Source organism: Mobula hypostoma, chromosome 10 (assembly GCF_963921235.1).
Source record: "Mobula hypostoma chromosome 10, sMobHyp1.1, whole genome shotgun sequence".
Classification (NCBI taxonomy): Eukaryota; Metazoa; Chordata; class Chondrichthyes; order Myliobatiformes; family Myliobatidae; genus Mobula; species Mobula hypostoma.
In genome coordinates this window covers 107,650,250-107,675,840 of record NC_086106.1, presented here as the reverse complement: position 1 = coordinate 107,675,840, position 25,591 = coordinate 107,650,250, and the positions used below count along the sequence as shown (strand labels likewise).

The 25,591-nt window shown below is 40.8% G+C and overlaps 1 protein-coding gene across 1 annotated transcript in view; it reads right to left on the bottom strand.

Annotated features, from left to right (window-relative positions):
- Positions 1-25,591, bottom strand: part of chrdl2 (chordin-like 2) — a 58,349-nt gene that overhangs the window by 17,673 nt on the left and 15,085 nt on the right. Inside the window, exons 5-7 of the mRNA XM_063061420.1 lie at positions 18,394-18,539; positions 9,919-10,012; positions 8,979-9,043 (exon numbers count right to left, since the gene is read on the bottom strand). Of these exons, the coding sequence (XP_062917490.1) occupies positions 8,979-9,043; positions 9,919-10,012; positions 18,394-18,539 (305 nt within the window). The remainder of the gene's footprint in view (positions 1-8,978; positions 9,044-9,918; positions 10,013-18,393; positions 18,540-25,591) is intronic.

Genomic DNA, 25,591 nt, shown 5'->3' with positions numbered 1-25,591 from the left:
CAGAGTATTTTGTGTTGACCATTACATGTCTAATTGATTTTTGAGGGTATATTGAACATTGGATTAATAGACACAGGATGATTTTGAAAAAAATAGGCTGTGATGAGAACAAGAGATCAAAATGTTTGTCTCATAGTTGCTCTGTGCTTGTGAAATTTGTATTTATTGGGGTGCCTTTCCCATTTTCATTGGACTTCAACCAAGGCCCAGAAAACGCATTCGTTGCCTATGACCAAGGGGTGGTTTCACAAGTGAGAGGGAACTTGAAGTTCCCCCGACAACAGCAACAATGATGTGGTGAGTAAGAATCGTGAGCCCTGAAATCTTTGTGAATTGCTATGTAGTATTTTATGTGGTTTATTTGTGCTTACTATTTAAATTAGGCTTAAGTTATTTTGTTGTGCCTGTACGTTTATTACCACATCTGGACACTCGAATAGTTTGGGTCTAATCAATTCAGCCCATCACAATCACCAACAATTCCAGAGATATAGAAAGAAGCAGTAAGGGAAACAGGTCATTTGGCCCACTGAGTATGTACTGGTGTAAAAACAGTCATTATAAAGCTTCAGCCTCATTGTTCCTGAGTTCCTTCTCAACTGATATATGGACTTTTCTTGATAGGCTACTGCAGTCTTGATATTCTGCTGGATGGATTGGTGTTAAGGACAGAATCCTGCTTTGAAGAGTTTCTCAAATTGCTCCATTCAATAGTCACTGATTTCTTCTTCCTCCTTAATAAGTTCTCTGCCATTCTCGACTCCCAGCCAGCCAAGTTTTAGGTGTTTGCACCTTAGGTGGCCAACAACCCTTAAGAAGCTGCATGTTTCATGGTTATCACCAAGCTGTGATAGCAGAGATCTGTCTTCAGAGCCATTGAGACCTTCAAGGTAGTATTTCTCATCATAACATTTCTTGTTACTGCAACAGAGGCCTAAAGCAAGTGCTGAACCTTCATATCTACTGCAAGTGGCTGCACGGTATCCAAACCAATATTGGATTGGATTTCAATACACAACAGACAACAGACAATAGGTGCAGGAGTAGGCCATTCAGCCCTTCGAGCCAGCACCGCCATTCACTGTGATCATGGCTGATCATCCACTATCAGTATCCATTTCCTGCCTTATCCCCATAACCTTTGAGTCCGCTATCTTTAAGAGCTCTATCCATCTCTTTCTTGAAAGCATCCAGAGATTTGGCCTCCACAGCCTTCTGGGGCAGAGCATTCCATATATCCACCACTCTCTGGGTGAAAAAGTTTTTCCTCAACTCCGTTCTAAATGGCCTATCCCTTATTCTTAAACTGGGGCCTCTGGTTCTGGACTCACCCATCAGCGGGAACATGCTTCCTGCCTCCAGCGTGTCCAATCCCTTAATAATCTTATATGTTTCAATAAGATCCCCTCCCAACCTTCTAAATTCCAGTGTATACAAGCCCAGTCGCTCCAATCTTTCGACATTTGACAGTCCCGCCATCCCGGGAATTAACCTTGTGAACCTACGCTGCACTCCTTCAATAGCAAGAATGTCCTTCCTCAAATTTGAAGACCAAAACTGCACACAGTACTCCAGGTGTGGTCTCACCAGGGCCCTGTACAGCTGCAGAAGGACCTCTTTGCTCTTATACTCAATTCCCCTTGTTATGAAGGCCAGCATGCCATTAGCTTTCTTCACTGCCTGCTGTACTTGCATGCTTGCTTTCAGTGACTGATGTACAAGAACACCTAGATCTCGTTGTACTTCCCCTTTTCCTAACTTGACTCCATTTAGATAATAATCTGCCTTCCTGTTCTTACCACCAAAGTGGATAACCTCACATTTATCCACATTAAACTGCATCTGCCATGCATCTGCCCACTCACCCAGCCTGTCCAAGTCATCTTGCATTCTCATAACATCTTCCTCACATTTCACACTGCCACCCAGCTTTGTGTCATCGGCAAATTTGCTAATGTTATTTTTAATTCCCTCATCTAAATCATTAATGTATATTGTAAACAGCTGCGGTCCCAGCACTGAACCCTGCGGTACCCCACTGGTCACCGCCTGCCATTCTGAAAGGGACCCGTTAATTGTTACTCTTTGTTTTCTGTCAGCCAGCTAATTTTCAGTCCATGTCAGTACTCTGCCCCCAATACTATGTGCCCTAATTTTGCCCACTAATCTCCTATGTGGGACTTTATCAAAGGCTTTCTGAAAGTCCAGGTACACTACATCCACTAGCTCTCCCTTGTCCATTTTCATAGTTACATCCTCAAAAAATTCCAGAAAATTAGTCAAGCACGATTTCCCCCTCGTAAATCCATGCTGACTAGGACCAATCCTGTTACTGCTATCCAGATGTGTCATAATTTCATCTTTTATAATTAACTCCAGCATCTTTCCCACCACCGACATCAGGCTAACTGGTCTATAATTCCCTGTTTTCTCTCTTCCTCCCTTCTTCAAGAGAGGGACAACATTAGCCACCCTCCAATCCACAGGAACTGATCCTGAATCTATAGAACATTGGAAAATGATTACCAATGTGTCCACAATTTCTTTTTTTTTTAATTTTATTTTTATTTGGATAAGGAATTCACAAGTATCATGTACTTTTTTCACACGTATAACCTTTTCCATTTTTTTATATGTATAAAACTATAATTATTTATACATTCTTAAGTACACATTGAGATGATATAAAAGGAAATTAGACACTTAAATAGATAATTATGTACAGTGGTAATTCTAATCTATTAGGCTAAGTAATGGTATTAGTTGTTAAGAAAAATAGTAATAATAGTTTCCATATATCTCTTCTGGACCATTTCTACTGGTCCAAAATGTTGTATGTAAGCCTATGTAACAACCATTGTAGGTGTTTATATCCTAATTTGTTCATGCTTGCTCCTGCCCCCAGACATAATTATCCAATCCCTATGTACTTATTCACTTAATTTTATCATTTTTTATCCCTTTCCCAAATCTTTTCCTTTACTTGTATTAATTCTCTATTTTCCAAAAGAAAACAAAAAACAGTAAACATTCAGACTAGGGGTGCTTACGTTAGCAATATTACTGTGTTGATGAGAAGAGCAGTATAAATCATTAGGAGAGTCATCTAAAGTCTGCTCGCATTGGGGTTATATATTCAATCCATTTACTCCAGATTTGATAAAATTTTTCTTTTTGAATTCTCAGGGAGTAAGTCAACTTTTCCATTTTAAATATTTCCAAGATAATTTCGTGCCAATCTTCTAATGTAGGTGGTATTGGATTTAGCCACTTTCTAGTGATTGATTTCTTACTTGCCGCTAAGAGGGCCTGCAGCAACTTTATATCTTCCTTCTGTTCAAGAAACAATACATGCCCCAAATAGAGCATCTCAAAGTTCAGAGGTATCTGGGACCTAAGTACCTTAACTAATGTTCTATGAATACCTTCCCAATATATACTTAATTTAGGGCAATCCCAGAAAATATGAAAATGATTTGCCTCCTTGGAGCTGCACCTTCTCCAACACGTCACGTTTGTATCCTTATATTTTTCCTGATATGGGGTCTTGAAGTATCTTATAATATTTTTCCAACAATGTTCTCTCCAAGTGTGTCCACAATTTCTAAAGCCACCTCCTTAAGTACCCTGGGACCATCAGGTCCCGGGGACTTATCAGCCTTCAGGCCCAACAGTCCATCCAACACCATTTCCTGCCTAAAATAAATTTCCTTCAGTTCATCCATTACCCTAGGTCCTTTGGCCAGTATTATATCTGGGAGATTGTTTGTGTCTTCCCTAGTGAAGACAGATCCAAAGTACCTGTTCAACTCGTCTGCCATTTCCTCGTTCCCCATAATAAATTCACCCGTTTCTGTCTTCAAGGGCCCAACCTTAGTCTTAACTATTTTTTCCCTTTTCACATACCTAAAGAAGCTTTTACTATCCTCCTTTATATTCTTGGCTAGTTTACCTTCGTACCTCATTTTTTCTCCGCGTATTGCCTTTTTTGCCTATTTCCTCCTTGTAATTTTGAAAGCAAGATTTTGGTCAGCAAGGATGACTACAATTGTAGTCATTGTACATCCAGTAAACTGTACCAAAGTAGCCTCATTTTGACTCCCCATCAAAAGATTGTGCACTTTGTGCTTCAGATAACATCACTCTTTCCACCAGTCATTTATTATCAAAATGTAGGCATTACTGACAAGGTCAGTATTTGTCAATTGTCCTCAGTTTAATACAACATGCTGATTTGCATATCAATTAATATTTTAAAAAATGATCACACAACGATCTGAAACTGGGATTACATTTAGGTGAGACCTGATAGAGTCAGCAGTCTAGAAATTCAACAGAGACAACATTCACAGTAGCAAATAAAGTGCACAATTTTGATTGCAATTAATTTCTAGGCAACACACTGACTGTCTGTTTCCCCTCTATAGATGCTACCTGATCTGCTGAGTTCCTCCAGTATTTTGTGTGTCTTGCTGAAGACTTCCAGCATCTGCAGAAACTCTTTAATTTAGAGACAAATCAGTTGCTATTTTATGGGTTTTTTTGCATATATCCAAGAGCCATTTTCACGGACACTTTCTTACATTTTTCTTCATAAATTCTTAATTGGGATTTGAACTTCCATTTTCTTTAGACAAATTCCGACCTCAGGATTGCTAACTTGGTTAAAAAAAAATCACTAGCCAGAGAATCTTTTGAGACACCCTAAGGTGTTTAAGTACAAGTTCTTCCTTTATTTACCTAGATAATGTTATTTAGAATATATAGTAAATACAGAAATAAGACATGTTGTCTCACTAGTACTCCCTGGAGTTTATTCTTCATCAAACGATCAGCATTTCTTGTCACTCCATTTAATGCTTTCTGTCTTGAATGCATCTAAACAATTTACACTGTGACACAGTAGGTTCTACAAAGAACTTCTAAATTCCCTATTTGACTTCTTATTGACCATTTCAGCCTTCTCATACAAAATATTCTTATGTTGTGGCTGGATTTTTCCCCTTTTAGCTCTAAACTATTCAAGTAAAAGTGATTGTTTTGCAAAATCTGGAACTTAGAGTGTTTAAATTATTTTCAATAAGCTTTGTTCATTTTTGTAAACAAGTTTTGCTTGTGATTTTGCTAGGGTGTTAAACCAGAAACTGTACATGTGCGCACAGTATTGCTCAGGAAAGATTTCAACATAATCTTTGTTTACACTGTGTTCTGCCAAGATATTCCCAGTTTAGTAAAAAAAGCTGACCTGACTTTTAACAGTTACTGCTTTGAGCAGCATGCATGGTACTTCTAAATTTGGTGCATTAGCAACTCTGGCCTGAATGTTCAGATCCTGCCTGCCTCCATTTCTTTTTCGATGTTGTTTATTCTATTGAATAATTTCACTTTAGAATTGAATATGTCAACCTCTTGGAGAATGGAATTCAAAATAAATTTGCAAACCTATCCAAAGACTCAAAGGCAATTAAACATGAAATGATAGAAGCAACAAATAATCTGCTCAAGGAACTCAGCATGTTGAGCAGTATCTGTGAGAGGAAAGGGACTCCAATGTGGGGTTTTGATCCAAAACATTGACAATTTCTTTCCCATTACAGATGCTGCACATGCCATGAGTTTCTCTAGTCTAGCAGGTTGTTTATGCTCCAGATTCCAGCATCCGAACTCCCTTGTGTCTTCATGAAATGACAGAAGCTGAATCACTGTATGATCATTTGGAAAACTTCCATTATAATTAAATATGAAAAGGAAAAAAATGTGCTTTCTACATAACATCTCCCTTTCTTCTAATCACACTACCAATGTCACAAAGTGCTTCATGTGTACCCTCCTTCCCTGCACTAACTCACCAACAAATGATCTCCATTAAACAGGGTTGGAAATTACATTCCTACAGCATCCTCACAAAGTTAACAGTATTCTAACATTGCCCACGCATCTTACAGTTCTGGCTATACAGATGGAAAGTAGATATAGATGTGGTCTCCCTTCTTCTCTTCTTCCTGTCTCTGTGGCTGCTGCTGACAGGGGCTGTCGAAATGTGAGCCTATAGTAGATGTAATGGGGGACTTCAATATGCAAAGGGATTGGGAAAATCAGGTTAGTGTTGGATCACAAGAGAGAGAATTTGTTGAATGCCTACGAGATGGCTTTTTAGAGCTGCTTGTGTTTGAGCCTAGACGGGGAAAACATAGATTGGGTGTTGTGTAATAACCCAGATTTTATTAGGGAGCTTAATGAACCCTTGGAGGCAGTGATCATAATATGACTGAATTTGTACTGCAATTTGAGAAGAAGAAGCATAAGACAGATGTATCAGTATTGCAATGGAGTTACAGAGGCATGAGAGAGGAGCTTGCCCAGGTTGAGTCTGGGGTAAAGAAGGCAAATGTAACATTGGCATTCATTTCAAGGGGAATAGAATATAAAAACAAGGAGATAACATTGAGGCTTTATAAGACACTAGTCCGGCCGCACTTGGAGTATTGTCAACAGTTTTAAGCCCCATATCTCAGAAAGGATGTTGTTGTCATTGAAGAGACTCCAGAGCAGGTTTACAAGGATGATCCCTGGAATGAAGGAGTTAACATATAAAGAGCATTTGGCAGCTTTGGGCCTCTACTCATTGGAATTTAGAAGAATGTGGGGTCGGGGGGGGGGGTGTGGTGGTGGATGCATCTCCTTGAAACCTCCCAAATGTTGAAAGAACTAGTAAGGCGGATGTGGAGAGGATGTTTCCTATGGTGAGAGTACCCAGAACTGGAGGGCACAGCCTCAAATTGAGGAGCGACCTTTTAGAACACAGGTAAGGAGAAATTATTTTAGCCAGAGAATAGTGAACCTGTGGAATGCTCTGCCACAGACTACAGTGGAGGTTAGGTCCATACTTAAGGCAGAAGTTGATAGTTTCCTGATCGGTCAAGGCATCGAAGAACATGGTGAGAAGGCAGGTGCTTGGGGTTGAGTGGGATCCGGGATCAGCCATGATGGAATGGTGGAACACACTCGATGGGCTGAATGGCCTAATTCTGCTCCTATGTCTTATGATCTTTTGTTGACTTGGTAGAATGCCACCAGCCATAATTAATCTGAAGAGCATCAGAGGAGTTTACCAAAAACACTTCCAGGTCTATTCAAACAACAGAACGTAGCAGACTAACTCCTATTATATGCTTTCTGAGGTAGGGTTCCAAGATGAGTTGGCCATGTCATTAGCAGATAGCTGTTGTCACCAAGCAGACATTCCCAGGTCTAGTGTAGTAGTCCAAACCATTGAGAGCACAGTGGATTAGTGAGAATCATATAGCAGTGACTGTATCCTAGGTATTTGACATTGTTGCAGAGTTTAATAAATCTGAAATCTTTTCTGGTTGGTGTGAATATCCAGTTCAAACTGGTACCCTCAGAGCAATTGAGGGCAATCTGTAGTGCACCAGCACATGAAGATACAGCAGTGTTTGTGAATCGTAGGCTGGAGTGTACAGATACCTTGTCAAAATATTTTTCTCACTTTTTGGTTCTCATTCAGATGTTGTGTGTTGTTCTGTGTCTCCTCAGGATCCCCAGTTTATCTTCTGCCCTTGAGTCTTCTTGCCTCCATTTTCCATATGTTCCAACATATTTAGAATGCTATGATCATGGCTTTGTTGTCACAAAGTCCAATATACAAATTCCCTCCTGCCATTTTCCTTCCCAATTTGTTCATTTTACATCACTTTTTATACTTTTATAGCACTTCTATAGATGTGCCCCAATCTTTTTCAATCCGCTTCATGTTACCAGTATCCTCCTCTCGTCTAACATCTTGCTCACACTTACCACTGCAGGTAACTCCTTTTCCAGCCATTTTCCCTTACCCTGTGATTCTGTCGCTGCCTGCATAGCTTTAAAAAGTCTGACAAGTCTCACATTGGCTCCAGTAAACAACTTTTGTGGTTTTGTCTTTCTTCTACTTGCTCAGAACCTACGTCACTTTTACTGACTGTAAAGTACCTTACTTCGATGTTATGCGTATTGAGAGTGCTACAAAAATATAAGTTTAATATGGTACATGATGCCTGCAATCAGATTATCCATGAGTTGATGGAGCAACTGGTCAAGGACAACTATAAATTATTGTTAAATTTTCCACAATTGTAATAATTAATGTTCATCAGTATTTTCAGTTTTATTAACATATGAATAAGTAAATATTGAAAAAAGTAGTCCAGTGAATTTTGGAAAATAACAATAATAAAACACAAGGAGCTCAATCTTGGGTTAGTGAATCATGATTGTGTTAAATGCCAGTAGACCAGGCCTCGAAATACTAGCCCAGTAAGTGACGATTCAATTAAATGGTTGCATTTAATTGAATGCATTGAATAGCATTTATAATAACCCTATTCAAATTAACTCAATAAAGTTTCCATCTTGATCCTTTTCGCATTTTACCTCTTCTCATTTAAGAATACTAACTACATTGACAAATGCAAGCTGCTCTTGGTTGTATTACCCACATCTGTTGTTGGACTATAAATGCTAAAAGCGCCTCCATTCTGTTTCTCTTCTCAATGTGCTCATACACACACACACACACACACACACACACACACACACACACAAAGTTCATGAACTACCATGACCCAGGGTTGAATATTTCCTTCTCCAAAGCTATGTTAATTCCTGCGATTGAAACACCCAAAGTCCAATCCTTTAACAATTAACTTAATCATTAAATTTTGTGTGAGCTTTCCACCCAATGTCCAGGTAAAATAATGATTCTTTTATATATTAAAAGGAGTAATCCCCAGTTTCCTGGATAATATTTATCGCTTCTTCATTAACACAGATTATCTGGTCATTATCACATTGCAGTTTCTGGATGTAAACTGATTTCTGTCTTTCCTACATGACAACAGTCAACGATTTGCAAAGTACTTTTGAAAATGGAAGATGCCATATACTATAAACATAATCCTTTCTTTTTATGTACATACCGCTTCTCTATTGGATGGTGGCCGAAATATTTCTGCATCTGTTGTGTCCCAGGACTCTCCTTCTCCTGTTATTGAAAACAGATTTTCAGAAACAGGAAACAAACTGTTGTATATGGAAGAGTACTTGACAAACATTCTTGAGAAATGAAATAAGTTCTGCTTTGCACTCATCATAATAATGTCAAGCCGAAACAATAAATTATGGAGTGTGTGCTGGGGTTATCCCAGTGTCTGAGATTATAGTCCACAGTTTTACCTAGTTTGGGTAGAAATGCAAATTGTACTGGCTTGAAAGATCTTGGATTCCAAAGTGGGATGAACTTTGGTCTCCAGCGCCACAGTGAGTGTGGCAAAACTGCCCTGGAATTTTTGCAACCCACCTCTCCCATCTCTTCACGTACTCCAAACCCACACCTTCCAGCTATGTGTTGTGTGCATAATTTAATGGATTTTGAAATTAAGAAATATTTTTAAAATCATCAAAATTTGAATCAATTTTTTTAGATGTTAGTTTTTTTCTTAAAAAATAAAAAAAACGAATAGGGCATAAGGGCCTTAAATTTTTGAAATAATAACTTTATTATTAAACCACAGCAGTGTTTCCATCATAGTCATTGCAAAGTTGATGAAGTCGCTATTCCTTTAAAGATGTGAAATGAATTAAGGCTAAACTCATGTCAGATTTGGTGGGCGGGTGCATGAACAATTCAAGCTGCTCAACATTTGCTACTAATATAAATTCTTGGTCAGAGAATTTACATGAACGTTAGGGGTTGCTCATCTGAGAATGTTGGAGGTAATGCATTTATCTTTGTACTGGCAAGTTAGAGGTTGTAATACAGCAAATCTGATACATTTCATACCTGAAGTAAAATTAGGTAAAGGTTTTCTTAATTATTAAGATCTATTCTAAAAATATACACAAAGATGTTGTAATTACCTCTGCAAACTTGACAACAAGAGTCAGAGACGGATATTGGAAATGGACAAGTCAGCTTTGGACATGTCCTCAAGCCACAGTATACATTTCCTTCCTTCGGAGAGAAAAAAATAAAAATTTCTAGGTCACATGAACATTCTTGAATTGCTTTGAGAAATTCACAAATCCTCTAGAACACTATCTGTCATTGTCACAAGAAAAAAAGTCAGAATTCAGCGTGTCAGATTTTTATATTTAAATGTGAACAGTTTTATGTTGGGTTCATAAAGGTTCAGTATTTTAACTTCCACAAAGTATCAGATAACATGCACACATGATCCCTATAACACAGAGAAATAAAACAGTGGGCTTAACTGTACATGTTCAAAATTGCCAAATGTGATCCTCTAATGCCAATAAAACCAACATAAACACAGTTTTACTTATTCCCTTAGTGAGCAGTCATGTACAACGATAAGCCAAGACATTACACCACACAGTGGCAGGAATGCATATCTCCTAGTCATCAAATTCCTTAGAAAGAGTGGAACTTCTAGTCCATATAAAAAGGGCAAAATTTATATGCACATTCTGTTTGAATTCAAATGAGTAAACGGTAATTTATCACAAACACCTTTTAGATACAAAATAAGACTACTGTACTAGATAAGCTCCAACAAAAGAGATGGTTGTTGACTTCAGGAGGACACGGAGTGACCACTCTCCGCTGAACATCGACGACTCTTCCGTAGAGATCGTTAAGAGCACCAAATTTCTTGGTGTTCACCTGGCGGAGAATCTCACCTGGTCCCTCAACACCAGCTCCATAGCAAAGAAAGCCCAGCAGTGTCTCTACTTTCTGCGAAGGTTGAGAAAAGTCCATCTCCCACCCACCATCCTCACCACATTATACAGAAGTTGTATTGAGAGCATCCTGAGCAGCTGCATCACGGCCTGGCTCGGAAATTGTACCATCTCGGATCACAAGACCCTGCAGCGGATAGTGAGGTCAGCTGACAAGATCATCGGGGTCTCTCTTCCCGCCATCACAGACAGTTACACCACACGCTGCACCCGCAAAGCAAACAGCATTATGAAGGACCCCATGCACCCCTCATACAAACTCTTCTCCTTCCTGCCATCTGGAAAAAGGCACCGAAGCTTTCAGGCTCTCATGACCAGACTATGTAACAGTTTCTTTCCTCAAGCCATCAGACTCCTCAATACCCAGAGCCTGGCTTGACACCAACCTACTATACCCTCTACTGTGCCTATTATCTTGTTTATTATTTATTATTATTTATTGTAGTGCCTGCACTGTTTTGTGCACTTTATGCAGTCCTGGATAGGTCTGTAGTCTAGTGTAGTTTTTGTGTTTTTTCTTACGTAGTTCAGTGTAGTTTTTGTATTGTTTCATGTAGCACCATGGTCCTGGAAAACGTTGTCTCATTTTTACTATGTTCTGTACCAGCAGTTATGGTTGAAATGACAATAAAAAGTGACTTGACTTGATCTTTAATTAGAGTTTAGCTGCCATTGGAAGCGCATGCTAAACAAGAATAATTTTTTCGTGTGGTGAGGGAGTATTGCATGATAACCTCTTACATTTAAGCACTCGCCCCAGTACTGCTTACAGGAATGCATCAATAGTCTGTTTAGAATGTTAGCCTCACTGAAGCAATGATAGATAATGTAGAGAGTAGTATTAAAAATTCTCTTAATGAGAATGTTATAAAATAAAATAGAAATATGACAATTTCAAATGTAATGTTCTATCATTGAGTGATATTTATTGAAACATTGAATTTCCTCATTTCACAACTATGTATTTTAAATTACATTGTTAAATGAGTTGATCATTGACCTTACAAAGGTGGGTGGTGCAGACACTCCCATTTACATCAATGGTGCTGAGGTGGAGAAGATTGAGGGCTGCAAGTTCCTTGGAATGATTATCATCATTAGCGTGTCTTGGTCCAACCAGATTGATGTCACCTCCTAAAAAGCTCACCAGCACCCCTACTTCCGCCGGAGAAATTTGGCATGTCCCCTTTGACCCTTACCAATTGTTATCAATGTGCCAGAGAAAGCATCCTATGACTGTGCAAAATTACTTGGTATGGCAACCTCTCTGCCCATGACTGCAAGAAACTGCAGAGAGTTATGAACACAGCTCAGCACATCACGGAAAGCTGCCTCCCCTCCATGAACCCTGTCTATGCTTCTTGCTGCATCAGTAAAGCAGGCAGCATAATTAAAGATTCTCACAGCTCCCCTGTCCCATCAGACAGAACAACTAAAGCATAAAGGTACATACCACTGGAGTCAAGGACAGCTTCTATCTCACTGTTATAAAACAATGAGATTGTCCAGGACAATAAAATGGACCTTGACCTTAGAAACTACCTCAACATGACCTTGCACCTTAATAGACATGGCATTTGGGGAAGATTCTGATTTAGAGGCAATCAATCATAATTCCACACATGTAGATTCTAATCCTCCACCTTCCACATTGCTGCCAGGTAGCAGGATTAAATCAATGCTATAAAATCATTAAATAAAACCAAGTAATGCAACAACTCAAGTAAAAGATTCTACCCATAAGTTAACTCTGCAATAGATTTCAAATCTTTCCTTTATGCTGAGAAAAATTCACAAATACAGTCATTTACTGCTTGAGAAGGTAGAAAGCCAGTCATATAATCCACTGAATACTTTCAGCCAAATGAAACTCCAGCAAATAGATTTCTCAATAGTTGTATATCTTGAGTGCCATCAATACTCTGTTTGTCTTAAGCTTTCATATAAAGTGCAAAAACAAAATTTCAGCAATTTATTGTAATTATGGATTGTGAAACGGGCCCAGCAGAGATTGCACTTTCTGAGGAAGCTTAAACAAGCATCACTCCCCACTAACATCTTAACTACATTCTACAGAGGCGTAGTTGCGAGTGTGCTGATCTTTAGCATCACAACCTGGTACTCCAGCTGCAGTGCTATCGACAAAAAAGCCTTGCAGAGGGAGGTTAGGGGAGCAGAGAAGGTTATTGGGGTCTCCCTACCTTCTGTCCAAGAGCTCTTTCAGAGTCAATGCCTCCAGAAGACACGGTACATCATTAAAGACCCCTCACACCCTCTCCATGAACTGTTTGTTCTTCTGCCATCAGGCAAACGTTACAGGAGCATCAAAACTAAAACCACAAGGCTACTAAACAGCTTCCTCCCACAGGCAGTCAGACTGCTAAATAGCTGTTCCACCTGACTCTGCTTTGGACACTTTTAACTTGCACTGGACACTTATAACTTGATTTTAACTGACATGTGGCTGTTGTGTTTTACTATTTATTGTTGTGTTTATTATTTAGTGTTGCGTTTTGTTATGTTATGATAGCACTGCTCCTGGGAAACGCTGTCTCATTCTGCCCTGCAGAGCTGATGTACGGTTAGAATGACAGTAAAGTTTTTTGAATCTTTGAATCTACAATGCCAATGGTTGATGGGTCAACTTTGTAATATTTTATTATGTAACTTAATATATACAAGTTGCTTATTTAGATGCTGCTATGTAAGTTTTTTTTTCTGTTCCCTTCTTATTAAATACTCGTCACATTGGCATGGCTATTCATTCAGGATGGCGGGGTGGACATATGTCTCTACCAAGGGAAGCGTAAGGTGCTCCTTCCCTCTGCTAGCCCTTGGGCAAAGTGTAGCACCTGCTTAGCCCCCTTCCTGCACACCCCCCCACCACTCCTATCAGGGTCATGTGAAGCCATGGGAGCAGATGATGGATGGTCGTATGAGCAGCTGGTGCATATCATGCGTCCAGGTTACGTGACGACTGACGCTAGGCAGACAACCTCTGAAAGGAAATTGATAACGGCTGGGTATACCCAACTGTAAAGGCACTGCCCAGAAAAAGGCAATGGCAAATCACTTTGTTGTAGAAAAATTTGCCAAGAACAATCATAGTCAAGATTATGATCGCCCACATCATATGACAGCACATAACGAATGAATGAATACATCCAGAAATGAGAAACAAGTATCATTCAATAGAAGTACTAGAATTTTAACATAAAAGGAAGACTGGGACAATCATCACCAGTGGTCATTTGCTGGTATGTAGCCCTCACATGATTATTCACCTTCTCTTCCGTATCTGAAACTGTTACACACACTCAGCAGCCACTTTATTACGTACACCTGTGGTTGGCATCCGTCTGTCTCGAAGGACGATGGGTGATGATGATGATCATCACAAGCCTGGGCCGAAGGTATGGAGATCCTGAGATGCCCAGCCGTCAAGGTCCCCCTCTCGGCCTCACCAGTGTAGTCCAAAGGAAAGCTTATGAAGCAATACGTTTGGTACCAGCTCGGCTGCAGGAGCTGCTGGAAGGATGTTCAATGACGTCCAACTGCCTTAGGGGCTCCACTTCAGATCTGCTGTCTGTGTTTACTCTCATACCCTTCATCTATCCCAAGGCATTGGGGATATTTACTCATAGCTGGGGATCTGGTTCTCGGGCACCAAGGCGTGTCCACACACTGGTGGGCACTGCGTGTTATGTGTGCAGGGGCTAGACCTCCTTCCCATCCTCTGTAGTTCAGTCTGAGTCCGAAAGGAGTTCAGTTTCCACGTGTCGCCAGTGAGGAGGTACCGCACCAGGCTTGCTGTTGGAGAGGCTATGTACTGGCAGGGAGAGACTTACACATTCAGCTCTCCTTTTTGCAAGACTGCTAGCCAGCGGTGGAGGCCGAAAGAGAGAGCGACAAGCAATATCCACTACATTACCGCACTAGACGCATCACAACAACCTGTACACCAGCTTGTTATTGCATATATCTAATCAGCCAATCATGTGCCAGCAACTCAATGCATAAAAGCATGTAGACATGGTCAAGAGGTTCAGTTGTTCTGACTAAACATCAGAATGGGGCAGAAAGGTGACCATGGAATGATAACTGATGTAGTTATAAAGAAGGCAAGACAGTGGCTAAACTTCATTGGGAGCTTGAAGAGATTTGGCATGTCAACAAATACACTCAAAAACTTCTACAGTTGTACCATGGAGAGCATTCTGACAGGCTGCATCACTGTCTGGTGTGGAGGGGCTACTGCACAGGACCAAAAGAAGCTGCAGAGGGTTGTAAATCTAGTCAGCTCCATCTTGGGTACTAGCCTACAAAGTACCCAGGACATCTTCACGGAGTGGTGTCTCAGAAAGGCAGCGTCCATTATTAAAGACCTCCAGCACCCAGGGCATGCCTTTTTCTCACTGTTACCATCAGGTAGGAGGTACGGAAGCCAGAAGGCACAGACTCAGTGATTCAGGAACAGCTTCTTCCCCTCTGCCATCCAATTCCGAAATGGACATTGAATCTTTGGACACTACCTCACTTTTTTTTTAGTATACAGTATTTCTGTTTTTGCACATTTTTAAAAATCAATTCAATATACATAATTGATTTACTTGTATATTTATTACTATTTTTAAATTGTATTTATTTTTTTTCTCTGCTAGGTTATGTATTGCATTGAACTGCTGCTGCTAAGTTAACAAATTTCACATCACGTGCCGATGATAGTAAACCTGATTCTGATGGGGTGGTTTGAGTATCTCAGGAATGCCGACCTTCCTGGATTTTCACACATAACAGTCTCTAGAGTTTACAGAGAATGGTGCAAAGAAAACTAAACCGACCAGTGAGCAGCAATTCTGTGGGCAAGAACACCTGGTCAATGAGAGAAGTTCGAGGGGAACAGCCATGACAGGAGGGTGACAGTAGCTGAAACAAGCATGCGTTACAACAGTGGTATGCAGAAGAGCATTTCCGAATGCACAAGATGCCAAACCTTGAAGTGGTTCTACTACAGCAGTAGAAGACCACGAACATACATCACTTAGTCTCCACTTTATTATGCACAATAGGTATCTAACAAAGTGGCCACCAAGTGAAAGTTAAGTTTATTCACACCATCTTATCTATCCATTCTAAAATGAAAATATGATCTTACTGATGACTTATGAGATGGATGTATTTATCCCTGCAGACACAGAGGACCTTGGATTAGATTATGGTCTGTTAAATTAGTTGATTTTAGGACAGTTCAGGTACTACAATTGTCTCTAGCAAGCACGGGATCAGGGAATCAAAATCAACTGAATCTCACTTCCGTTACCTTTAACATTATTAAGAGAGTGACCTGCTTCTGAAATTGTTCAATGGTGTTGGCTAAGGAGGTTGTCGAGGTGGCAAAGAAACCTGAGCTGAACTATTAATTTTTGTTTTGTCCCTAAAATGTGAAATTGGTGATGGTTATTTTGTGTGCTCTGACCTCTTCCCACCTCCTAAGTAAGGCTCTGGGGAGATTAAATAGCCAAATGAGTGATACTGAGAGGTAGTTTTTCCACAGGGATTTTCTGCTATGATTACACTCACTGCTGCTGTTGGAAGGAGAAAGTTCATAGTTTTGACGTTCAAGTTGAAACAATCCACTTGTATATCAGAGCCTCAATTTAGATGGTATTTTCAATGCAGGTTGCGCATAACATTATAAAAACTGAAATGTGACTCACTGTAGTTTCTCAGTTCAAAACTTATAAGTAGACTTTGCAAACTAGCAAGTTTGACTTCTTTTTGAATGAATCCACAGGTCATTTTTTCTATTTAATAATCGATTTAATAAGAAACCTATTATCTATTGAAAAATGTCTTATTAAGCAGATCTATTTAATAATGAGTTATTATCAAATTAATTACCCTAACAAGACGTTAGTTAATAGATAATAATAGCAAACTTAGCTGCCTAAGTCTGTAGCTTAAGCAATTTTCCACTCCTGGAACTGACATGACTTTGATTCTTTATTAGTCAAGGAGCCATTGAACTTGAGAAGCAAAAGTGAAACCCCATTGGCCAGGCAAATATTGACAAGCCATTTCAAGATCCCACAAAGTGAATCACTCACCAACATACTGGAGTAGCAAGTCATTTTATTACCTATGGCTAGAAGAAACAAGGTATGAGCTCTTAAGAGTATGGGAATTACCCAAGTTTAAAAAAACAATCACTAAGTACAAGGTTTGTGCATAAACAATTGTCTTTGAACTCCATCAGAGAACTGCTTGCACCAACGGTACCATATCCCAGAGCAAGCCAATGGCATCAAAAGAAGGTGGCAGATGATTGGTGACCAGAAAGGACCTGTCTCTAATGGCTGGAGAATGTTTCTTAATCTACCTTCCATAGGCCCCATGCATAGGTGTAATTTCAAATGCCTACTTATGGGAACAAATGTTAACTTCTATTTGAATGCCTGAAGAAAGTTGGTATTACTTCATTTTCGCGCTGTTTATTGAACAATGTTGTTCTCTCTGAGGATACACTGGTCCCCAAATCAGGATGGACTGTCATCAAGTTTGTTTACACGCACACGAACCCTCTGCTCTTTCAGTGAAACCTTTAAACACTTTTGCCTAAAGACCGACTTCCATTTTGTGTTTTTAAATAGTTGATTTGACCCGGGCTTACGAGAGGTGCAGCTTGCTGTAGAGGATATTCTCAGTGGTGTATAAAAACATGCACCCAGCCAACAAGAACATGTTCCAATCTGTGTGTTTTTTAAGCATAAGCTTTAGGTTTTTTTAAGCCACATCTCTTTTTATTGTCTGGGGAGTGTTACAACACAGCCAAATTATGAATTTCGATCAATACAACAAAAATGTTAAACGTTACAAACTCGAGAAAATCTGCAGATGCTGGAAATCCAAGCAAAACACACAAAATGCTGGAGGAACTCAGCAGGCCAGGCAGTATCTATAGAAAAGAGCATAGTCGACGTTTCGGGCCGAAACCTTCCAGCAGGACTGGAGAAAACGACGAAGTTAAGATCGAGAAGGTCACTTTATTCCTGCTGTTCGATTTATTTCTCTACACAGCTTCCAGTGCTTGTTTTTAATCACTTGTCCATATACGAACATTTAACATACACCTTCATTATACTCTGTGCAAAAAATAATTGTGGGGGAACGGGAGAATAAAAAAGGAGAAAGCGCTGGATTGCGTCCTCCATAATAGCCTGGCTGACGTGAAATGTTTCTATTAATTTGGCGCCATCCATTTGGCATCTCAACGCTACAGCGAGTGAAAAAACAATCTGACAAATAAATTTCCACAAGCAGACGTGTATTTCTGGCACCGTGTCTTGAGAAGAGCGCTGGGACCTACGAGCCGACCTACAAGGCACAGTTCAGCCTGCGAGTGTGATCTGCCCATTCGGCACTTCGTATGAGGTCCTTTATGTGATTTTATTTCATCACCCCCCACGCCCAACATCATAAAGCCCCCACATCCCGGTGGTTCAAGCTACACTGACCTAACGAACAGAACCAGCATTGTCTGAAGTTAAGCTGCACTAGAGGGTCACGGTGTCCTGTCGTCTAAAAGAAATTACAGCCATTTTTGCGATGATCGATGGGGGGACTGTCACTTACCGAGCAACTACATTGTGCACACTGGTTAGGATGCCGCGACAAAAACAGCCCCTCGGCCACGAACATCTCCCCATGCTGATAGGTGGTGCCGTTATATTCACAGGATTTGCCGGTGATTTTAGCGGCCGCCGGGTTGTGATGCTCATCTGCGTTGGGGAGAGGGGAGAAATTCCGTTAAGAAACAGCGTGTTTATAAAGCGAATGGAGTAAATTCTCAGGGACGAAGGCTGGGTTGGTGACGTTCACCATGTCGCTGACTTTACAAGAAGTGCACCTGAGCAGCGCACTGGATGTGCATATTAGAAATGCGAGGTTTGCACAGCACACCGCCATCCTAGAACCTTGCGGTTCAATTCAAAGTTCAAATTAAATTTTATTATCGAAGTACGTACATGTCACCACATATAACTCTGAGATTTTTTTTTCCGCTGTGGGCGTACTCAGCAAGTCAATGGAATACCAACTATAACAGATCAACCAGAGTGCAGAAGACAACAAACTGTGCAAATCCAAATATAAATAAATAGCAATAAATATCGAGAACATGATATAACAAGATAATGAGTACTTAAAGTGGTTGTGGCGGCACCTCAGTGGATGGGCAAATGCCCGCAGTTATCCCCTTCTATTCAAGAGCCTGATGTTTGTGGGGTAGTAACTGTTCTTGGACCTGGTGGTGCGGGTCCTGGTGGCTTCAATCACAATGTGGTCACTGTTGTAATATTAGACCTACTTTAATCTTGTGTGTGGATGCTGAGTGGTTACTTATGCTGCAGTTCGAGATCTCCCTCACATTGTGTAACTTTACTCAGACCCGATCACACCGCGTCTTAGATAGTGTTTCCCGTATCTGTTTTGGCCGACTGTTACCCTGACACGCTTAACTGAAACTTGGAGATGTGTATAAAGAAATGCCGCACGCAAAAGTCTCTCACGGTGGTGTCTGAAAAGAGGATGCTGTCTAAGTTGCATGCCATCTTGGTCAATGTCTCCCATCCACTACATAATGTACTGGGTGGGCACAGGAGTACATTCAGCCAGAGACTCATTCCACCGAGATGCAGCACAGAGCATCATAGGAAGTCATTCCTGCCTGTGGCCATCAAACTTTACAACTCCTCCCTTGGAGGGTCAGACACCAATAGGCTGGTCCTAGACTTACTTCATAATTTCCTGGCATAATTTACATATTACTATTTAACAATTTATGGTTCTATTACTATTTATTATTTATGGTGCAACTGTAACGAAAACCAATTTCTCCCGGGATTAATAAAGTATGACTATGACTCTGGAGGTACTGGGTGTGCTGGGAGCCGCTGCTATAAAGAGGACTTGCAACATTTAGACTGCACGCATCGTATGTTGTGTTCTGCTGACGCGAATGCCTGGTACACAGGAGGTCGGGGTCAATGTAGGTGCGAATACATTGTCTCGGGTCACTGTACCTTTATAATTTTTAAGCTTCAGTAGAGATGTTTTATTATTATATAATAACAAAAGTTACGATCCTTCAGGGACTGAGCGTCAATGTGTTTCCAATCAGGCGAGTCCAGCGACTCCAACACGATTGACGTGTGACGTGCAGTCAGCTAGAGACCGGTGCCAGACTTCCACACAGCCGTGCCAAGGTATCGCCTTCAACAGCAACCGAACTGGGAGATCAAGAATACACATCCATTCTACACCCCCAATAAAAAAAAGCGCCCGCTATAACTCAATTCGCTTTGTGGCAGGTTTACTAGCTTTGCAGAAGAATTTAAAAGGAGATTGAATAAATACCGCATAAGGCTGAGTTCAAATCTTACATTGTAGAGTCATACCGCATGGAAACGGGCTCCTTGGCCTAGTTCATCCATGTCAGTGCCCTTTGCCTGTTTATGACCTATATCCCAACATTTTCCAAATGTCTTTTAAACATTGTATACCCACCTCTACCACTTCTTCTGGTAGTAGCTACCATCTGCTGTGTTAAATATTTGTCCCTCAAGTTCCCTTTAAATCTTACCCTCTAACCCCTGCTCTCAAATTTTAGATTCCCTCTACCATGGGGTAAAAGACTGACCATTCATCTTATCTATGCCCCTCATGATGTTATAAACCTCTATAAAGTCAATTTGCAGCCTCCTATACACCAGGGAAAGCAGTCCCAGCCTATCCAATCTCTCCTCACAACTCTAAAACTGTCCTGTCCCTGCAAACTCCTTTCATTTTTATTTTTTAACCATTCGCTGAAAGGTCTGGAATAAAATGAATTCAAGCAGGCCTGAAGAAGGGTCTCAGCCTGAAATGTCGACACTTTATTCCCTTCCATAGATGCTGCCTTACCTGCTGAGTTCCTCCAGCATTTTGTGGGCAGCATTTTGTGGGGTGCTTAAGATTCAAGTTTGTTTATTGTAATTCTTCAGTACGTGAGTGTAAAGGAGAATGAATTAATTACCCTGGATTCAATGCAGTGTTAAAAAACACAATGAAAAGACAATAAAAATATAAATATACACCCAATCCTTTAAAACAGAATGTATAAGCACATGTTATGTACATAGACTGATTCTATGTGTTTATGTATCTATGTATTTCAAGTAATACAGTACAGAAGGAATCCTGACGAAGGGTCTCGGCCTGAAACGTCGACTGTACCTCTTCCTAGAGATGCTGCCTGGCCTGCTGCGTTCACCAGCAACTTTGATGTGTGTTGACAGAAGGAATCTATTTGACCCAGTCTCACCTCTCTTGCTCTTTGCAAACCTAGTCCACAACTCAGCAAGCACTACACTGTCATCATTGTCCTGTAATGTCTTTCGCTTTCAATTGTTGAAAGAATTGTCTTTCGAGTGTTACTGTTTAATGTTTGGATACAATAGGGTCTTTTAAGAGCCTCTTAGATAGGTACATGGAGCTTAGAAAAATGGAGGGCTATGCACTAGGGATCTAGACAGTCTCTAGAGTAGGTTACATGGTCTGCACAACATTGTGGGCTGAAGGGCCTGTAATTTGCTGTAAATTTCTATGTTCTATGTTCTATGTACTGTTGAATCTGCATTTTAAACTTTCTTCCAGAATGTGCTTCCATTGACTTCTTTGAAGTTTGGAATGAGAACTCAACACCCAGCTGACTCTATGCCAAGTACTTAGCATGTGCAATCTTAAAGCAATCTTTTTGTTCCTCAATTATTATTGTTTTTGAGGTACTTTAAGACCTATGTTACGTTGACCAGCCTTGAACTTGCTACCGTTTTGCCCTTTTTTTGAAAAAGGCTGTAAAATTTATAACCCTGCTGTCTTCAAAGGATTGGAAGATTGTGATTGGTTCTCTACTACTTTCATCCTTACTCCAGCAGTAAAATGGGATATCTCTCCATTGCATTGGATGAAATTTCCATTTTGAGTGCTTAAGTTCCCCATTCTGGTTCTCCACCTACCCCTTCTCCTCACCTGCCTATCACATCCCTCTAGTGCCCCTCCTCCTTCCCTTTCTCATGGTCCACTTTCCTCTCCTCTCTCAGATCCTTTCTTCTTCAGGCCTATACATCGTGCGCCTGTCACCTCCCAGCCTCTCACTTTATCCCTCCTCCCGAAACTATCCACCTCCCCCCTCACCTGGTTTCACATGCCATCTTCCAACTTGTACTCCCCCACCCCCTTGCCCCGCCTTCTTATTCTGGTTTCGTCCCCCTTCCTTTCCGGTCCTGATGAAATGTCTTGGCCTAACCTGCTAAGTTCTCCCAGCATTTTGTGTTTGCTACTCTGATAGTATCGTATGGTTTTTATCCTATCCACTATTGTTACAGTGACAGCATTGTCTTCTGTTGTGAATGCCGCAGGAACATTTCATGTCATTCTCTAACTGGTGCATCCTTTCTTATATTGCAAACATCTTTTGACACCCTTTGATGTTAATTGATGACTTATTTTCCTACCACTATGCTTCCCTGCCATCTCAATGTTACTTATTTTCAGATCCCCTTTGCTCTATTCTTTCATATAGTTTTTCCACTATATGGTTCACTTTAAGGCTCCTTAATTTCTGTTTTATTTTCATCTTTGTATCATTACTCACACATGTAGATCATTCCTGTGGGAAAAAGTTTACTGTCAGTTTCCTGTCTGATTCCACTCATTGTTCAATACCATTTTGATACCAGTATTTGATTCTAATCCAATGGAGATCGATCTTTGCTGCTTACCCACAGAAATCGATTTAAATATATCTGATGATATTGAGCTTCCTGCTGGAAACTGCTTCACGTACTTCATTCTTCTGTAAAATTAGATTCCGTTTGCTTCATTTTTGGGCTTCAATTCAATGAAGGAGGTTTGCATGAACTTGGTTCAGCAATAATAATTCCCTTCCCGTCCTGTGACTTGGTTATTTATGCTATGCAGTTTTGCAATAGGATAATATTTCAATCTGCATGTAACTGTACTATACCAGTAGATTTCCTCTTTTTTCTCTTTGTATCTATTTAAGTGCTAGCCCATGGTACATATACACTGTATTGCCTCTGTTTATTTATCTGAAAGGCATGTTATTTGACCTTTGAAGCAGAGCACCCTTTCACATTGTTACAATAGATTGTTTGACGAAAATTTCCAAAAGCTCTTTCTGTTTTCCTTCAACAACGCCTCTACCATGATTTTCCCCTACGCTGTTGCCCCACAAGGCTGTGCAAAGCTGTGTCGACAGCCCCCTTGCTCTACTTCTTGTACACTCATGTGTGGCTAGATTCTGTTCCACCTCCGTCTGCAAGCTTACAGATGGTGTCACCCTAGTGGGCCGTATCCCAGTCAGAGTACAGGAAGGAGACAGGAAGCCTGGTGACATGGTGTCACGAGATCAAGCTTTCCCTCCCTGTCATCTAAAAAAAAAAGCTAGTTGTTGACTTCATGCTGCACATGTATCTGTTTACAACAATGAAAGAAAGGGTTGAGAGCTTCAGGTTACCAGATGTGGACATCACCACAGCCTGTCTTGGTCCAACCACATTGAGGCCACAGCTAGGAAAGCTCACCAGCACAGCTACTCGCTCATGAGACAAGAGAAATTGGATATGTCCCTTTCCCTCAGCAATTTGTATCGACGCACTATAGAAACCATCCTATCCAGATGCATCACAACTTGGTATAGCAACTGCTCTGCCTGTGAATGCAAGAAACCGCAGAGAGACGTGGCCACAGGTCAGCACAACACAGAAACTGGACCCACCCCCCCCATGAAACTTTGGCTACACTTCTTTCTGCCTCAGTAAAGCAGTCAGCGTAATCAAAAACATCACACACTGCAGACATTCTCTCTTCTCCCCTCTCCCACAGGGCAGAAGAAACAAAACCCTGAACACATCAGGCTCAAAGACAGCTTCTACCCCACTGTTATGACTAATCAACTATTCCCTAGTACAATAAAATGGACTCTTGACCGCACTATTTACCTCATTATCACGTTGCACCTTATATCTAGCTGCACCGCACTTTCTCTGTAACTGTTACACTTCAGTTTACACTCTGTTATTGTTTTACCTTGTGCTATCTCAATGTGCTGCTGTAATGAATTCATCTGTATGCAAGACCCAGGTTTGTCACTGAGCATCAGTGGTGGTGGTTGACATCCGTCAGTATCGATGGACAACGGGTGATAATGATCATCGTCTCACGTCTGGGCGGTATGGAGATCCTGAGATGCCCTGTCATCAAGATGCCCCTCTAGTCCAAAGGAAAGCTATGAGCAATACGTTGGGCATCAACTTGGTTGCAGGAGCTGCCAAAAGGATGTTCAATGACGTCTAGTCACCTTAGAGACTCCACTCCAGACTTCTTGTCTGGGTTTACTCCCGTAGCCTTCGTCTCTCCCGAGGCTGCCCACAAGACAGTGGGGCTATTTACCCACACCTGGGGGTCTGATTCAGAGCACCAGGACACGTCCACACACCGGTGGGCCTGCGTGCAGGGGCCAGACCTTCTCCCCCACCCTTTGTAGTTCAGCCTGAGTCCGAAATGAGCTCGGTTTCCATGTGTCACCAGCGAGGAGGCACCTTGAGGTTTGCGATGTACTGGCAGGGGCAGACTTACACATTCAGCTCTCCTTTTTGCAAAACTTCTAGCCAGCTGCAGAAGCTGAAAGTCAGAGCGGCAAGCACTACCCTCTACACTACCACCCTAGCCGCAGCCCAGCAACCATCTTGAACATGAGTTCAGGGGACAATAATCAAGCAATCTAATTTTCTCTAACTTGCTTCAATACCTTGAAGCTGAGAACGATAAATAATGCAGGAACATCCCATGTTATTCTCTAGCTGGTGCATCCTTTCCTTGACTATTCGCTTATGTTACAAACATTTTTGACTCCCTTTCATGTTAACTCGTGACATATTTTCATACACCTTTCCGGGCTCCTTGCTGTGAGTTATGTTCTGATACCCTCTGCTCTGTGCCTTTGTAGTTTTTTTCATTATATAATATAATGAATCAAGTTCCTTCTTCCTGCACCCACCTCCCTACCTGTGTTTTAAGATAGTCAGTTCCATGGAACTTCATAGGGGTTTGTAGTAGCAGTTCATATACCATGTATACTATCATTATTCTAGTTAAACACATACTCAGCAAAGCCACTAAAGCTTCCTTGCACTTTCCCTCATTTTAGTCCCTTTCTACAATTTTCTTTAGTGCTAGTAATCTTCCTTATATTTGTGCATCTCATCCTCTGACCTACCCCACTCCCACTCATTAATTTAAATCCTCTAAAATTGTCAAGCAAGATGTAAAAACCTTGATCTTAGCTCTGCTCTGTTAAAAAGTACCTATTTTGTATTTTTAGTACATTCTCCCATTAGAAATAACAGCTCTGTAAATCTTGTTCCACTGTGCAGGGGCTACTAGAAGCCTGCCACAGACCTGTAACCAGTAAGAACTTCTCCATTGCCATTCTCTTCAGACAATTTTTGCTTCCCAAACCCTTGGTCTCTCCACCTTCAGAGAGGCAGTCTTCCCCTCTACTTCTTCTTCATAGAGCCATTCTCTTTCACTTAATCCTTTTGCCAATCCAGAGAAACTTCTTACCCTTCCAGTCATCCTCAAACAAACTGACACCTCACATTCCAACTAAGAGGCACACCATCCTTTCACCTCTGTAGTTCCTTATACATAATCAGTCCTTCGTGAAAATTCTCCCGACCCCAGCTGTTTGTGAATAAAATGCTTATCT